We start from the raw sequence: 17,737 nt of genomic DNA on the forward strand, positions 1-17,737 counted from the left end.
ATAATACCGTAAAGGGATACCCTCTTTTGCGACGCGTCTGTTCCGTTCGCGCAAACGTCTACGAGATACCCGGCTGCGCTATCTAGACCTTCAAACTCCGACGCGGGCTAGCTAGCAAGGCTGCACATATGAACCTGCGGCCCTGCCGCGCTCGCCCACGATGGGGAAGATAACGAAGCAGATGCAGCCCAAGCATGCCGAGACTTTGGTAAGCCATCTCTCTGCCTGCTCTTCTCTTCTCTTCTCCTTCTTGTTGTACAAATCAGGCCAGTGTTACTAACCATTTTCCTAGTCTCCATGGCTCAAGGACTTTGTCACATCGGCATGCTCCACACCCTTGCCTCTCCTTCCAAACCACCTCCACAAGTTCCCGACAAGATGGCCCTACCCGAGAGGTGATTTATACCACTGGATCCCTCTTCTCAACCGATTCGACGACATCTTGGACTGCTTCTGCACCACCTACAACCTGGAACAGGGCCCCCAGAACCGCGATTTCGGCCGCGATCTGCTCCTCAACCAAGGCGCCAAGACTGAACAATATGGCGACCAGACCTGGGACAATGATGGTCTTGTCAAGCTGGGCTACAATGCAGATGGAGATAGGCAGCTGATCGAGGCTGTCCTCAAGTTCACCCGTATACTCCTGCAGCACTGCGGCAACCGAAGCATCTACTCTAGTAGCATGGTCCTGAACAAGCTGCTCAACACTACAGTTCTGTCGCTTCTTCTTGCAACTCTGCAGGTCAGCGCCGAGTTGGCCCAGCGCTACCAAGCTTCTGTCAAGAGAATAGGAAGCGCCTCCCGCACAGTGAGCACTGCTCTGCTGAGCAATCACTACCAGATCGACCTCGACCGCGTGAACAGCGTCGCTCTGCCCTTCGCCAAGACTCCGATCGTCAGTCTTTCAGACTCGCTGGCTACTGCTACGCCCACGTCGAGTGCCAAGGGCAAGGAAAAGCCTCAGGCCCCGAGCCATAAAAACGCCGCAGCCATGTTTGCCAACGACTTGGGGTCTATTCTTACACCCGACAATGGGCGCTGGAATGGATGGGGAGATATCAAGATCACCTATACCGTGGCGTCGATCGCAAAGGACCACCCTGTCTCGACGGCTCATGATCGCATTGGTTCCAACATGCCCTCTACACCGACCCCTCTGAGGCGCAGCACGACAGCCGGCTCTCAGCATAACACTCCAAGATCCGCTCGTCAGGCCGGCGTTGACGAGGCTTCGCCATTAAGTACACGAAGCCCCATCGTCGCCAATGACCATACCAAGTCGAGTCAGCGAATCTTCGATTTGCCGCAATCAGTCGTTGCCTCCACGCCCATCTACGAGCTCCTTGCACGATGTCCTGCGGATATGCCCGCCTCAGCCAAATATGAGATTCTCAACCGTCTGAGAGTAGCCAAGGCTCTTCTTGGGGGTGCGGAGTCTCGACAGGAAGCGCTTGCCGTCCGTCTACTCGCCATCACAAACCTGGCCTTCATCCATCCGGAGACGATCTTCGTCGAGAAGGTTCTGCGTCATGACAACGACGAAACACGACGCTATCAGTTGGCTTATCAACTGGCGGAACTAATTCACCCGCCGGCCGATGGTTCCATTCAAGTACCGCTGTGGCTTCAGTCAATTGTCTTGGGCCTCCTTGAGGTCATCTCAAACTATGCTGCAAGATACCAAGATGTTTTGTCGGCCCTGAATGCGAATGTCAACCACGGAATTCTCTTATACGTCATCCGAAAGGCTGTCGCAGGGATGAAGACCAGTGAACCCGACCGCGGTATTCATACCACGGAAGTCGACGAGTGGCGTACCAGTCTTTTCTCTTTGACGACTCACCTGGCCATGTCTACTAGAATAGGAGCTGAGATGGTGACGGCCGGACTGATGGATATTCTGGTGGAGATTCTTAAAATCAGGTCTGACGTCGCCCAGCGCAATCAGTCCATGATTCTGGCTTTCCTCGACGGACTGATTTGGACGTATCAGAATGCGTTCCAATCGTTCTTCAGCGGATCCGGTCTTGATGCCATCTCCGAACTCCTTGTCACAACGGTGGCCGAAGCAAAGCAACTTGTGCAAGCTGGACAGGGCAACACACCTGAACACTATTGCCAGGTTGTTGACTATGAGATACCCTACAATCAACAGCAGACCCTGAAATGGGTTCTCAAGTTTGTCCATCACATGATGACGAACTCTTACACCTATGGCGGAAACACTGATCGACTTCTCCGTAACCTTGTTGACAAATCGGAGCTGTTGGCCAGCTTGCGAGACATCATGCAGAATACTAAGCGCTATGGATCCGTCTTGTGGACGACTACTGTCACGGTGCTCAGCGACTTTATCAACAATGACCCTACAAGCTTCGCTGCCATTTCTGAATCTGGAATCATCGTCGCTTATTTGGAAGCCATCACTGGCCATCCAGTTACCTCTCAGCCCACCATCGCACCTTCGCAGGACGCTGAGGAGCAAACGGCAGACACCGCTGATCCTGGTGACAACAATGGTGAGAACAACACCGATCGAGACAATAGAGACCGCGACGAGGATGACGAAGGCAGCCCTGAATCCTCTAATGCTTCCATTCAAATCGACGCTGATACTCGGCCTCATCCGCCTCCTGAGGAAGAAATTGCCCAATCACATGAGCGTCGCCCTCTGGCTCAGGGCATCTTGCCAACATCCGACGCCATCAATGTTGTCCCACAAGTTCTCAACTCCATTTGCTTGAATAATGCAGGAATGAAGATGGTGGCCTCCTCTCGCGCTCTTGAGTCGTTTCTCGAAATCTTCGAGAGCCCTGCCCACGTCAATACCATGGAAACCGACCCTCATCTCGCTAGCAATGTGGGCGCCAGCTTTGACGAACTCGCCCGGCACCACCCTAACTTGAGGCGTCCGATCTCGAATGCTGTGATCGACATGGTTGCTAGGGTCAGATCCTTCGGTATTTACAAAGCCAAGACTGCTGGCTGGGGCGCGAAACTGTACATCAGCGACGGTTCACAGAACCCTCCTTCAGCGGATGAGAAGTACAAGGACCTGGTACTGCACCCTACCACTGAATTCGGTACAGAAGGCAAAGGAAAGGGGAGGGGCGACAATCTTGACGTCGAAATGTCAGATGCTACGGAAATTACGGCGCAGAAGGGAGCTCTGGGTTCCGATGAGCCGTCCACGTCTGCGACAGCTTACAACGACATAACGCCCTACGTCTATGCCTTGTCAAGCTTCCTCTCAGCTTACCTCAACAACAATACGCTCAAGGCTTACTTCATTACCCATGGAGGGCTTGAGCTACTGCTAGACGTCGCAGAACTGCCCAGTTTGCCGCATGACTTTTGCGACTCTCACGCAGCCCGAACCCTGCACCTGGTCATTTCTCAGCTTGTCGAACAGTCTCCGGTTCTCGGCTTGCCCTCCCTACTCAGGCGCGCACAGGCTTCGGTCGATACACTCAAACCTTTGGCTGAGTACAAGAATGACTCTCCCTACTTTCACCCTTTCCTCGGCCTCGACGGCAGAATGACCCTCGATGAAGTACGCAGCCTTGACCCGTCGGTGCAAGAACGCATTTTCAATGGCAACAAAATGGTCAAGGCACTACTTACTGCGCAGTCGCTGATCAAGACACTGTATGAATGTTTCACCTCTTCGCCACGCTCCAACTCAGTTCAGCTGTATCCCATCAATGTCTTTGACTACTATCTCGAATTAGTCAAATCACTGGGGCCGCTTCTGAAGGCTGTGCTGGCAGAAGAGGGTGCTGGGCATAACGTGCTTCCTCAACACTGGTGGGCTAAGCGGCCAGCTCCTGGGAGTGACGTTATGGTTTCCATCACCGGGGCCGCTGGAGTTCAGAGTGTTGGCGAGGGCGAAGGCGAGAACGAGGCGGCATCAGCCCCGGCCGAGCCGTCGGATTCTGCGCCTAGTGCTGCTGTGCCTGCTACAGCTCCTGGCACCCAGCTCAAGACACCAACAAAACAAGAACAAGCGACGTTCCGATACAAAAACTACGAGACCCTTCGCATCCTACTCCACTCAATGGTTCCGTCGACCTTTCCCTTCTTCCAGCAACTTGGCAAAGCTCTCTTCCCAAGACGTGAACGCGATGCTTATTCACGTCCAAAGCACATTGATATCGCCAGAGAATTGTCAGGGACGATCCTGGCGCAGCTGGCTCCTTCTGTTGACCCTGCTGAGCCTACAGGCAAGGAGTACCACTACTGGATCATCATGCTTCACACATTGACAGAGATGTTGATGGACAATACTCGAGCATCAGGGGAACGTTCATCGGTCCAGGTCGTCATCCCGGTGCTTGTTGCTTTCCTTGATCAGGGTGGTTTCCAGGTTCTCACGACCATGGTGCGTCGGTTTTCGGCCGAGATCTGCAAAGACGCTGGAGACTCAGACGTAGGGGCCACTGCTAGCGCTCGTGTTGCCTCGTTCGGCCTCGGAAAGATCTTCGAGTTCTTTGCTGCTCTTGTCAACGGTAAGAACATTTCCGACTCGACCGCACAGTTTGGCCTCCTGCCTCGTTCAGCCGAGAGACGCCCAGACACGCCGATATCTCATCAAATTGTTGTTGAAGTGCGAATGGCTGTTCTCCCGGTCATCCGTGAGATTTGGGAGTCAACACTGATCGAGAAGTTGCGACCGGAGGCAGTAGCAAAGGTGATTGAGATCCTCAAGATCATATCTGCGGGTGACCAAGAACCATCTCGGAACACCCCGGCTGTCGAGCTGTTCAAGAAATCGACAGTCTTGTTCAACTGGCAGGCCCATACCCCTCTGATCGGTCTGCTTGAAGAGGATGGGGCAGACGTCGAGTTGGCCCGCGAAGCTGTCTTCAGAGCCAACTGGAATCAACCTTCTGCAACGGAGTACTGCCGTTCTCACAAGGCTGGCAAGGCCGGTCAAAGGAACCCGGTCCCGCCCGAAGATGCTTACAATCCCGAACGCCCTGAGCCAACAAACCAGACCAGTCAGTCGGACAACACAGCGCCAGTACCTGCTGCACCCGCTGATGTCGATGCTATGGCGGTTGACGTGGCGCCGGAATTCGTCACTCCGGAGCTGGACCGTCTGCTCGGTGATGCCGTACTGGGCGACCTGGGAAACAGAGCATCTGAGTGGAATGGCAACAGCGACGGACGTCCTGCTATAGCTGGCGAATCCCAAGCGAGGCCCGATGCCTCCACGCCAGCAGCTACCACCGAAGAACAGGCCCGCGCTAGCACCGAAACTCAGACGACAAGCAAGGAGAAACTCGACGAAGAACGATCAAAATTGCGAGGCAATCTCATCGACAGGTCTCTCGACGTTGTCAGGGCTCATCCCCACTCGGCCATCGAGCTGTCTGAGCTAATTAGTGCCATGGTATTCCGCCAGCCGAACGACGATGCTCGGGATGAGGTCGGTGCGACTCTGGCAAATGCGTTGACCTCCTTGTCATTCGACGACAGCGAATCAAAGTCGAATGGCACCAGCATTGCTGCTTATGCCCATCTTCTGGCTCTGCTTATGCAAGAGAAGAGTTTCTTCAAATGCAACATTGACACTCTGAGAGAGAAGGTGGACGAGTACATATCTTTCCTCGACTTGAAAGGGTCGTCGACTTCAAACAAAGAGCTCCCTCCCTGGATTCCGTATATCCTGTTGATCGTCGAGCTTCTGCTGTCATACGATGAGCAGCCTATTGAAGCGCAATGGAAACCTCCAAGCAATGATAGCGAGACGATTGCGCCTGCTGTGCTTCCTCAACGCAACTTGATTGTTTCTGCTGAACAGCGAAATAGGCTTCTGGATGTAATTCTGGAGCTGCTTCCCGGCCTCGGGAAGGAGGAGACACTCGCAACCTCTGTACTTCGTGTCATCGTCATTTTGACACGTAAGCCCGCCATGGCGCAAAAGGTTGGAGACAAGCACAACCTTGGGAGGCTGTTTGCCATGGCCAAGCAGCTTGCGGGTGTTGGTTCAGCACGATTGAAAGAAAGCAAAACGACTGGCAGCATCATGTCTATCCTGAGACACATTGTCGAAGACGAGGAGACACTGAAGCAAATCATGCGAGCTGAAATTCGTAACCTATTCGACAACCCTCAACGAACTCAGAGAAACCTGGATCTCAGCACATACCTGCGTAACATGGCGCCTCTTGCTTTGCGGTCCCCGGATCTATTTGTTGAAATTACCAATGAGATGACCAAGCTGTCTCGTTGGACTCCTGGGAGCGAGGGTAGCAGCCGTGCCCAACAATTGGCACTCAAGGAGCCCGACTCTGGTTCCAAAATCAAAGCCCACGAGGAAGAGGCGAGCGTCGAGCCCGCTGTGCAGGCCACGGAGGACTTGTCTATCCATGATGTCAAGCAATCCACAGAAACGGACGACAAGGAAATGGCAGACGCGCCTAAGCAAGTAGCTGAGCTGAAACGGCCGGTGGTCGAGAATCCCCACGGCATCATTTACTTCCTCCTGTGCGAGCTGCTCAAATACAGAGAAGTGGATGACAATGAGCCTCCACAGGTCTCGAAGGACATGGAGAATATTGCGCCATCAGGAAGCGCTCCCACAGAAAGCGCTTCTAAAGAGGCAACGCCAGACAACCAGGATGCAGCCGATAACAAGGACAAGGATAAAAAGTACACAAAGCCGGTTTTCAGGGCCGAGGATCATCCTCACTTCATCTACCGGTGCTTCCTGCTCAACTGCCTCGCAGAGCTCCTCCAGAGTTACAATCAGACCAAGGTGGAGTTCATCAACTTCAAGCGTAGCATCTCGTTGCAAACGAACACGCCCGTCAAGCCTCGATCGAATGTACTCAACTATCTCATCCACGACCTCTTGTGCCAAGGCAATCTCAGCGACAATGCAGACAGCATTGTATCAAAGAAGAAAGCCGCCACCTCTGCCCAAGCCCAACAAGTTCTCGTTGCGCTCGTAGCCAAGACAGGGGAAAAGGTTATTGACAAGACACGAGATCGCTTTGAATACGACGACGAGCCCGATCTGCTTTTTGTTCGGAAATTTGTTTTGGACACTATTCTCAAGGCATACGAGCGCGCCGCCACACCCGAAGAGCCTGTTGACACTCGCTACCTGAAGATGCAGTGTCTCGCCGAGCTGATGAACCATATCATTGGCGAGAAGGACAAGGAAACGACATCTCAACGGGCACTTGACTCTCCCCAAGGACGATCGCAAGCACAGTTACGCAGGATGATGTACGAAAAGGGCTACCTCGACAAGTTGACTTCCTCTATCGCCGAAGTCGACCTGAGCCATGCTGGCGTCAAGAGGGCCATTAAGTATGTCCTCAGAGTTCTGCGCGTTCTGACAGATACCGCCAAAGAACTGAGCCGCTCCCATGTCCTTCCCTCGACATCTCTTCCCGAAAACGCCGAAGACGACATCATCTCGACATCTTCAATGTCTGACATGGATGACGATCGCGAAGAAACGCCGGATCTCTACCGTAACTCTACTCTTGGTATGCTCGAGCCTCGTGGAAGCGATGACGAGTCCGACGATGAGGACGGTATGTATCATGCACTGGACTGAACTTGCATGCCATTACTAACTCAAGTTGTAGAGGACGACGACGAAGAGATGTACGACGATGACTATGGCGACGAGCTTGATTATGGCGAAGAAGAAGTATCGGATGATGGTGAAGATGGCGTCAGTGACGAAGACGAAGAATTGGGTGAGATGGGTCACATCGAGGGCCTTCATGGGGATCCTGGTGTCGTTGAGGTCATCATGGGAGACGAAGATGATGACATGGATGAGGATGACGATGACAGCGAGGATGACGAAATGGATTCTGACGACATGGATGAGATGGAAGAGCACCTCGACGTTGTGGAAGAGATTGTCGACGAAGACGGCAACCCTCTCGAGGACGATGGCGCCTCGGATTGGGAGAGTGAATCAGAGGAAGAAGAAGAGGAAGACGATGAAGACATTGATTATGAGGCGGAAGCCCAGGACCGCGAAGAGGCTCACGTTCATGGCATGGAGTCTGAGGACATGATCGAAAATCTGGCCCGAGCAGTCATGGACCCAGAAGACTACGACGGCGACGACATGGATGACCTTGGAGATCACTACATTGATGATGGTCGTGATGAAGATGGTAGGTTCAGACAGCTTGGCCTATTCTTCTGCAATTTTCTAACACAAGCCGTAGACGATGAAGACGATGATGAAGACATGGAAGAAGACGAGCTCATCTATGACGAGGCCTACCCTCGTAAGTTTTTTTCGCTGTCCACGAATGCTACGATTGCTAACACTCATCTAGATGACCACCAATCCTCCAACCTCCCTTCTGCTCTCGGATGGGATACTTTGGTCGTCGAGCCATTCGGAGGCCAGCCTCAACACGCTCATCGCCATCGTCATGGACACCGTAGCCCATTCCCCCCTGGTTTCATGGTTGGCGGTGGCCGCGATCCTCTGGGCGGTATGGTCTCCTCCATTGATGCAGTCTATCAGCAGAACGAACAGCTGACAGGCCCTGCAGATTTCCGAAGCTACTTCTCTCCCCGCCACAGACCGAATGCCGTGCCTAACAATGCCGACGACGGGGTCAATCCTCTTCTGCGCCGAAACGGCCAGGGCCGTGAAGCATCACCCCGCCCTGCGCCGGGTTCTGGTATGATTGGCTTGCGCCTGCCTCCTGAAATTTTTGGTCCGGGTGTACAGCATTTGTCTAACAGCCCAATCGCTATCCTCAACGATCTCGTCGCGTCTCTTCCGGTCATGCGACACGGTCAATCTGCCGTCCACTTGTCCATTACTCAAAATGGACGCGGCGAAGTCAGGGAGTACCATGTTGCCCCTCGCGAATCTCGGGCAGACAGCCGTCGTGAGACGACTTACCACGAGCCTCAACAGGCCGTCGCCTTTACCCCCGAATCGACATTCGAGCGTTACCAAGAAGAAGCTCGCATGGTTTTCGGCGGGGCTCACTTCATCGAGAAAGCACAGAAGCTTGTCAATATCCTTCTCTCCAAGCTGGTTCCTCCCGCAATGGAGTATGAGAAGAAGCTCAAGGCCGAAGAAGAGGAGCGACGTAAAGTGCGAGAAGAGGAGCGCAGAAAGTTTGAAGAGGAAGCTCGGAGGCTCTTGGAGGCCAAGGAAGCCAACGAAAAGGCAGCCCGTGAAAAGAAAGAAGCGGAAGAGCGCGAAGAACAAGAGCGTGCCGCTGCGGAGGCCGCTGCTGCTGCCGGAGAGCGTGATTTGGCATCAACCCAAGAAAGCCACACTGACAGTGCTGGCTCGCAAGCCATGGAAGGGGTCGAAACACAAGAGCCGTCTGCGACCCTGGCCGAAGACACGGCAGACGACGCTAGTCGCGTCATGACAACTATCCGTGGAGAGGAAGTCGACGTCACTGAACTCGGTATTGACCCTGATTATTTGGCGGCTCTACCAGAGGAATTCAGAGAAGAAGTCATCGCACAAACGGTCAGCACCAGGAGATCTCAAGCTCGAGAGGAGGCTGCCACTGGCGAACAGGGTGAAGTCTTCCAAGAGTTCCTCGACGCTCTCCCGGAGGATCTGCGACTAGAAATCGTTCAACAAGAACGTCAGGATGCGCGCCGGCGAGAGAGAGATGAGCAGCGCCGCCAGGCGACAACCGCGGGCCAAGACCAGATCGCAGTGGACATGGACCCGGCAAGCATCCTCTTGACATTCCCTCCTGAATTGCGACAGCAAGTTCTCATGGATCAAGGAGAGGACATAATGGACCACTTGCCTCCTGAAATGGCCGCTCAGGCCCGTCTGCTTGCCCAGCAACACAGCGCTCACCCTGCTGTCACAGGCAGAAGCCCTCCTGTCGTTGCTCGACGACCAGGTGCTCCACCTGTCGAATCGGGAGAAGCCAACGAGAACAAGGTACAGCGGCGGACAGTTGTGCAGATGCTGGACAAGCCAGGAGTTGCTACTCTGCTTCGGCTCATGTTCATTTCCCAGATCGGCTCCATCCGCAACTACCTCTTCAGTGTTCTGGCCGATGTCTGCGAAAACCGTCAAAATCGCCTCGAAGTAATCAGCACCATTCTCTTGATTCTACAAGAAGGAAGCACAGACATGGAAGCTGTTGAGCGCAGCTTCAGCCAACTCTCTGTGAAGGCCAAGAAGTCTAAGGATAAGGACGCAGACCCCAAGACCCCTCAGAACCTTAAGCGGACTCTGACGTCGCTGAGCGCTGCTGTGCATCAGCAGTCCAACTCGGAGATATCACCACTCATGGTCGTCCACCAGTGCTTGGATCTGCTGCAAGATCTCTCCACCAAGAACCCTCACATCCCCATGCTCTTCCTGACAGAGCATGAGGCGGTTGGATCTTCCCTCAAGCGTACACTCAGCCGCAAGGCCAAGGCCAAGGACTCCAAGGCCCACAAGTATGCAATCAACTCACTCCTCACTCTTCTCGACAGAGATTTGGTGATGGAGAGCTCGGTGGTTATGGCCTACCTCGCCGATTTACTGAATAAGATTACGGTACCATTGGCTACGATGGAGCGACGCCGTCGGGAAGCTCTAGAGAAGGCTGCTCGGGAGGCCAAGAAGAAGGCAGCGGAAAGTGCAGCGGAAGCCAATCCCGCTTCGGCCTCAGCCGCTCAACCTGCTGAGAACGCAATCCTCGAGACTGCCGCCGACGTGGAAGTCCAGGAGCCCAAGGGTGAAAGTGCCGAAAATGCGAAGACCACCGACAAGTCGACAACCCAGAAAGCGCCTCGCCAAATGCAGGTTCCGATCATTCCGCCGCACAATCTTACTCTTGTGATCAAGATCTTTGTTGCTCGGGAATGTAGCTCCAAGACGTTCCAAAACACCATCTCAGCTATCAAGAACTTGTCTGCTATTCCAGGCGCCAAGGCAACATTCGGACAGGAACTGGTCCGCCAAGCTCGTGTCTTGAGTGAGAACATTGTCGCGGATCTCGATGAGCTGCTTCCTCATATTGAGAAGGCTACGTCGGGAACCGAGATTCAAGGTGTTGCGCTTGCCAAGTTTTCTCCCGGTGCTTCTGAGCAGAACAAGCTCCTCCGTGTTCTCACGGCGCTCGACCACCTATTCGACAACAAGAAGAAGAGTGACAAGGCAGATGAAGATGCCGAGACCAGCATCAACGAAAAGCAGGATCTCGTTACTTCACTGTACCACAACTCGACCTTCTCCATGATGTGGGAGAAACTGAGCGCCTGTCTCAGCGCTATCCGTGAGCGGGAGAACATGGTTAACGTAGCAACGATCCTTCTGCCACTGATAGAATCGCTCATGGTCGTCTGCAAGAATACCGCTATGAACGACGACTCACAGACTCAGAACCAGACAAGCAAGGAGATGCTGCTATCAAGCCCGCCCCCGGAGAATCGCATGGCCGGCCTCTTCTTCACCTTCACCGAGGACCACCGTCGCATCCTCAATGAGCTAGTCCGCAACAGTCCGAAGCTCATGTCCGGAACGTTTTCGCTTCTGGTCAAGAATCCAAAGGTTCTCGAGTTCGACAACAAACGCAATTACTTCAACCGTAGTGTGCACAGCCGTTCCAGTAACAATCAACGGCCGTCGTTCCCTGCGTTGCAGCTCTCAGTACGTCGCGAGCATGTCTTCCACGACTCCTTCAAGTCGCTTTACTTCAAGACCGGCGACGAGATGAAGTATGGCAAGCTCAACATTCGCTTCCACAACGAGGAGGGTGTCGACGCCGGAGGTGTAACCCGCGAGTGGTTCCAGGTCTTGTCCAGGCAAATGTTCGATGCCAACTATGCACTCTTCATTCCGGTCTCCTCTGACCGTACCACATTCCACCCCAACAAGTTGAGTGGCATTAATGACGAGCATCTCATGTTCTTCAAGTTCATTGGTCGCATCATCGGAAAGGCCTTGTATGAGGGTCGGGTTCTCGACTGTTACTTCAGCCGCGCTGTGTACAAGCGTATTCTCGGCAAGTCGGTATCCGTCAAGGACATGGAATCTTTCGATCCGGATTACTACAAGTCTTTGGTGTGGATGCTCGATAATGACATCACGGACATCATCACAGAGACGTTCTCGGTGGAGGACGATGAGTTTGGCGTGACTCGTACTGTTGACCTTTGCCCCGGCGGTCGTGACATCGCCGTCACCGAGGAGAACAAGCATGACTACGTGAGATTGGTGGTGGAGCACAAGCTGCTGTCATCTGTTAAGGAACAGATGGAACACTTCTTGAAGGGTAAGTCTGATTACCCAAGCAAGACTGGAAAAAGAAGACATTTTGCTAACTATTGTACTAGGATTCCATGATATCATTCCCGCGGATCTCATCTCCATTTTCAACGAGCAGGAGTTGGAACTTCTCATCTCCGGCTTGCCCGACATTGACGTTGACGACTGGAAGAGCAACACGGAATACCACAATTACACTCCGTCATCACCGCAGATCCAATGGTTCTGGCGAGCGATCCGTTCATTCGACAAGGAGGAGCGCGCCAAGCTGCTGCAGTTCGTGACTGGAACCAGTAAGGTGCCTCTCAATGGATTCAAGGAGCTGGAGGGTATGAATGGTATCAACCGCTTCAACATCCATCGAGACTATGGCAACAAGGAGCGCCTTCCCAGCTCGCACACATGCTTCAACCGTACGTTATCCCTTGGAACCAAGTTTGAAATGCATCCACTAACCAATTGTCACAGAACTTGATCTCCCTGAATACGAGAACTACGAAATGCTTCGTCAACAACTCATGAAGGCCATCACAGCAGGAAGCGACTACTTCGGCTTTGCATAAGAAGGGAGCGAGCAAAGATAGACAGTTTTGCGGTCACGTCAGCATTTGCATTATGGATGGTAGGCGACACAGGACATTGGAATGGGGGAGACGGGCGTGATTTTTGAGTGGGAGGGCATTGTGAATAAATGCCGAACCACATGTACATACTTATGGCGACTCTCTCGGCCTTGGCTTAGGAAGTACCAGGTCAGGTCTGCTTGCGTTATCCTCTTTCGATTTTGAGGCCTTCATATTACGAATCGTCGGTTGGTTCTTTGCGGAGTGCAGGCCGCTTGGAACTTCAGCTGGCTGATGATGGTATGGAGGTCCAGTATGTAGAGTATCCAATTCGAAGCTCGTCAGATGATTATGAACACACGAATGTTCAGGGGAAAGTCCAAATAAACACTCTGTGTTGGTTCCGTGACTTATTCTTGGGTTTCAGGCTGTGGGCCAAAATAGAAATATTCTATAGGTAGTTGGCAGATTGAACAATAGACAGCACGAAACTGATGCATCCGGGTCATGCATTGCAGCCATTATCGGTGATAGTCCGATCCTTGATCCACTTCGAATTCTATCGTCAAAATGGCTGAGTCTAATTCAAAAGGTGCTCTGGTCGTTACATAGTAGAGGGAAGCATTCTTCTTTGGGTATGCATGTTGGCTAATCGCATTCGCCCATGGATCAGGCAAGGTAGGCAGCTAATACAGAGGCCTTGAGAGGCCAAGGTCTGCCAGTAAAGCAAGAGCCGAAGACGGATCCATGCCTTTCTCCACATAATATTGACCTCTCAGGGATTGCGGAACACTGCCGACAAAGCACTAAGTTTTTTTTTCGTACTTTTTTTCCCAAGCAGTCTACTCCGATCCCAGCCGGTGCGAATACTCAAGTGGACAGGCACACGATAGACCCGACCCGGCCATTACTCACGGTAAAAGCTGTTCACATACTCTTTGCTCTTGCAACCCCACGTAAAAGGCAATCCCGCTGTCTCACTCAACCGCATATCACCACCAGAAAGGCCTCCCCAATCGACCTCGACCATAGTGTGTGTGACACCGCCACACCGACCGACCGATAGCCATACCCCTCCATCGTGACCCCGCGCTGCGATTCGATTCGTCCAGACAGATCCGACAGTACCTTAGCCTGCCAAACCTCAGCAAGGTGCCGCAGCAACAGCAGCAACTCCTTTATAGTCGGCCGATTGCCCCTCCTCGAAATCCTTCTTTCCCTTTTTCTCCCCTTGTCGTCACACATCGACCGGTCTCATGGGGGATATGACAAACGACATCAAGCTCCTCAAGGGCAGCAGCCATGGGGAATTGTCCGAGAAGGTCGCTCAGCGGTATGAATCCTCCGTGGTATAGAGGAACGAAGCAAGCAGAAGCGGTCGCTGACGTAGGGTTGCGAATAATGCAGACTGGGCATTCCCCTTGCGAAGACCATGAGGTAAGCTTTTGCCTCTATTCAAGACCTGGTGCCCTTCCGGCGCAGGCGCGACATTCTTTGGAGAACAAATCTAATTGACCGCTTTTTTGCGCCTTTACAGCTTGAACTACTCCAACCAAGAGACGAGGTTAGCGAACGATCCCTCGAACCCCGGCAGGCTCCGGTCGTTGAGTGGCATGTAAAGCTGACTTCTCTACTGTGTCACCGTTGGCGAGAGCGTCCGCGACGAAGATGTCTTCATCGTCCAATCCAGCGAGCCCGGCAACATCAACGACGGGCTCATGGAGCTTCTCATCATGATCCACGCCTGCAGAACCGCGTCTGCCCGCCGAATCACCGCCGTCATCCGTCAGTCTGCCCTCCGAACGATCAATAGGGATGTCGCATTGTTGGGGAAGGACGCTCGCTGACTAGAGATACACACACAGCTTGCTTCCCTTACGCTAGACAGGACAAGAAGGACAAGAGTCGTGCTCCGATTAGCGCCAAGCTTGTCGCGAACATGCTGCAGGTTTCCGGCTGCGTAAGTCCTCCGAAATTCTTGAGGGGGAAGGAAAGAGAGACGAAGCACAGAGGGAGAGAGCATCTTAAGCTGACCTCATGGGCGCAAACATAGAACCACGTCATCACGATGGACCTTCACGCCTCGCAGATCCAGGGATTCTTCAACATCCCCGTCGACAACCTGTACGCCGAGCCGAGTGTCCTTCAGTGGATCAGACAGAACATGAACGTCGAGGACTGCGTCATCGTCAGTCCCGACGCGGGCGGCGCCAAGCGTGCCACCGGTATTGCCGATCGCCTGGAGACCGGCTTCGCCCTCATCCACAAGGAGCGCCCGCGCCCCAACGTTGTCGGCCGCATGATTCTCGTCGGAGACGTCACTGACAAGATCGCTATTCTGGTCGACGACATGGCTGACACTTGCGGCACCCTCGCCAAGTTCGTATAATCCTCGTGACATGATGTTTTGGCACCACTAACAGTCGCCACAGGGCTGCGGAGACTCTCGAGACCGGCGGTGCGCGTGAAGGTACGTCGTCTTTAGTATCCATAACGTGAAGAGCCATGCACTGACAGTGAACGAAAAAAAAAAACAGTCATCGCTATCGTCACCCATGGCGTCCTCAGCGGTAATGCCGTCGAGACGCTCAACAAGAGCTGCCTGTCCCGCGTCGTCGTCACCAACACGGTGCCCCTCGGCGACAAGATTGAGCGCTGCCCCAAGCTGCGCGTCATCGACATCAGCCAGGTCCTCGGCGAGGCCATCCGCCGCACCCACAACGGCGAGAGCGTCAGCTACCTCTTCAACCACGTTCCCGTCTAGAGAGGGGTTCCGTGATGAAGGGTTTAAGAGTTTCAGTAGCAATTCTAGCAGCAGCAGCAATAGCCTCGAGGATTTTCACATGGCATATTGGGGGAGGGGTTTCCTTTTCCAAATTGGGGTGGGCGTACGGTACAAACGGGCATTTTGCGGGTTTCCTTTTTCAATCCGGCAGGAAGACCTGCTTTTAGAGAAAAGTTCGGCTTTACCGGCAGATTTAAAATAAAAGAACGAAATGGATTCTCTACGAGAACGCTTACGTGTACATGTGATGTCGCTAATTTTCCATACATGAGGCGTGACATACCTTGGTTCTGCGGTCATTTGGCGGCGCAAAAGATTCACAGGGTCCGGTGGGTCTGCCTTGATACCAGCTCTAGACCAAACGTTGACAGCCCCCGCTCCGGAAGAGAACGAAAATCTAGACAGTCCAACCCCAGAATCTTGTGCGGGGCAGGGCTGAGATTTCTTAAGAGGCTCATAGGTACTCCAGTAGTGTCTTCCGGAGATGGATAATGAACATCAGAGTAACGATAGGCTGATTGGTAGGTGGACATATGGCACGAGCAAGTAAGGTATCAATCTTGTTTAACATCATAAAACAATTGCTGGTGGTATTTCGCGTGTCAAAAGGATGTGCATTTCCATTTTTGAATGCCCTATTACATTCATGATGTTGACTGAAAACTTGTTTCATGACATGAGTTCCCAGTGCCCCATTTCCCTTTTTCCACGCCAATGCAAGAAAACCAGAAGACCCGAGTAATCTTTCACTTTTTTCATGATTCCCAACGCAACACCGCCGCCATGACGACAAGTTTACTTGCGCATGGAAGAGGCACGGCGCTTGCGGAGCTCGGCCTTCTCGGTCTTGCGCTCGGCAACACGCTTGGCAAGGACCTGGGCGTATTCGTTCTGGATAGGGGGTTAGTATGACTTGAAGCATCAAGATAAGATGTATAATGGGCAAACGTACGGCCTCGTCCTTGACCTTCTCGGACTGGCGGCGCTTGAGGGCAATGCGGTGGCGCTTGTGCTGGAGACGCTGGGGGGTGACGAGTCTCTGGATCTTGGGAGCCTTGGTGTAAGGCTTCTTGCCCTCGCCCTTGGGCTGGACCTCGCGGCGAATGACGTACTTGCGGACCTATAAGTTGCAGCAAAGAATGCCTCATTAGCCACTTGCAAAGGGTATCTGTGATGTGTATAGCATTGGGATTAAAGCCCGACACATGCTCCCACCTCTTCCTTCTCTCTCCCTCTCTCGTTTTCTGATATATCTGGCGCACTTTCTCAAGGCATTCAACAGATATCGTCTGATGAAAGAAGTAGTTCGAAGGCAGAGGGGAAACACGGTCCCGTCTCTCACACTCTACCTGGTCCGCTCGACCCTCCGCCGCAGAACCAGGTAGGCGATGACGAAGTGGCTGTTGGAAGGGTGGACCGCAACAGGGAGCACACATACATCGTCATCCTTGGTGAGGCTGAAGAACTTGCGGATCTTGGTGGCACGCTTGGGACCGAGGCGCTTGGGGTGGACGACGTCGGTGAGGCCGGGGATGTCGGCCTCGCCCTGCTTGACGATGGAGAGGGCAAGGACGGAGAGGTCCATGCCGACGATGCAGCCGCGGACGGACTTGCGCTTGCGCTCACCGGTGCGGCGGGGGCGGTAGCAGGAGTGTCCCTCGGAGAGGAGGAGGCGGACACGGGTAGGGTGCATGACACCCTGCTTCATCGGGAAACCCTGCTTGTCGTTGCCTCCGGTGATGCGGAAGATGTAGCCCTTGAACTCGTCGCCGACGGAGTCACCGGGGACCTCAGCGCCCATGCGCTTCTCCATGAAGACGCGGAGCTTGCGCTCATCCTCAATGTCGATGAGCTTCTGGCTGCCATTGGCAGGGTAGGAGATGTTCAACTGTGGTCAAGAAAAATGGTCAGCAACCTTGAACGTGACTTTTCCACCCCCTCCGAATATTTCCAAATATTCGGCGCGGTGATCAGACCGCCAGCGATTTCGAACTCGACGTCGTTGATATGGCAATTCCATCGCGTTCGATTGTATCGCTCTCGTCTGTCGGGATATAGTGTTATCGTACCTTCATCTTGCCGGCGTTGGGTGGTGCAAGTGTTGTCGACTGCGGCTGGGCGTTGGGCGTGGATTGTTCAGTG

At 53.4% G+C, this 17,737-nt stretch overlaps 3 protein-coding genes across 3 annotated transcripts; 2 read left to right on the forward strand and 1 right to left on the reverse strand.

Annotated features, from left to right (window-relative positions):
• Positions 1 to 160: 160 nt before the first annotated feature.
• Positions 161 to 12,810, forward strand: CTAM01_07120 (HECT-domain-containing protein; the record flags this gene model as incomplete). The annotated part of the gene is made up of 7 exons (XM_060523145.1): positions 161 to 208; positions 293 to 7,556; positions 7,611 to 8,156; positions 8,211 to 8,273; positions 8,325 to 12,254; positions 12,316 to 12,660; positions 12,716 to 12,810. 7 exons carry the CDS (start codon positions 161 to 163, stop codon positions 12,808 to 12,810), a joined length of 12,291 nt encoding a protein of 4,096 aa, XP_060382276.1.
• A 1,256-nt stretch (positions 12,811 to 14,066) lies between these two features.
• CTAM01_07121 (ribose-phosphate diphosphokinase) lies at positions 14,067 to 15,574 on the forward strand (the record flags this gene model as incomplete). The annotated part of the gene is made up of 8 exons (XM_060523146.1): positions 14,067 to 14,143; positions 14,218 to 14,247; positions 14,348 to 14,374; positions 14,465 to 14,595; positions 14,676 to 14,770; positions 14,864 to 15,189; positions 15,243 to 15,280; positions 15,348 to 15,574. 8 exons carry the CDS (start codon positions 14,067 to 14,069, stop codon positions 15,572 to 15,574), a joined length of 951 nt encoding a protein of 316 aa, XP_060382277.1.
• An 816-nt stretch (positions 15,575 to 16,390) lies between these two features.
• On the reverse strand, positions 16,391 to 17,670 carry CTAM01_07122 (ribosomal protein S6e; the record flags this gene model as incomplete). The annotated part of the gene is made up of 4 exons (XM_060523147.1): positions 16,391 to 16,486; positions 16,548 to 16,715; positions 17,034 to 17,483; positions 17,665 to 17,670. 4 exons carry the CDS (start codon positions 17,668 to 17,670, stop codon positions 16,391 to 16,393), a joined length of 720 nt encoding a protein of 239 aa, XP_060382278.1.
• Positions 17,671 to 17,737: the final 67 nt, after the last annotated feature.

The sequence above is a fragment of the Colletotrichum tamarilloi genome (assembly GCF_030869305.1).
Source record: "Colletotrichum tamarilloi strain Tom-12 chromosome Unknown Scaffold_21.1, whole genome shotgun sequence".
Lineage (NCBI taxonomy): Eukaryota > Fungi > Ascomycota > Sordariomycetes > Glomerellales > Glomerellaceae > Colletotrichum > Colletotrichum tamarilloi.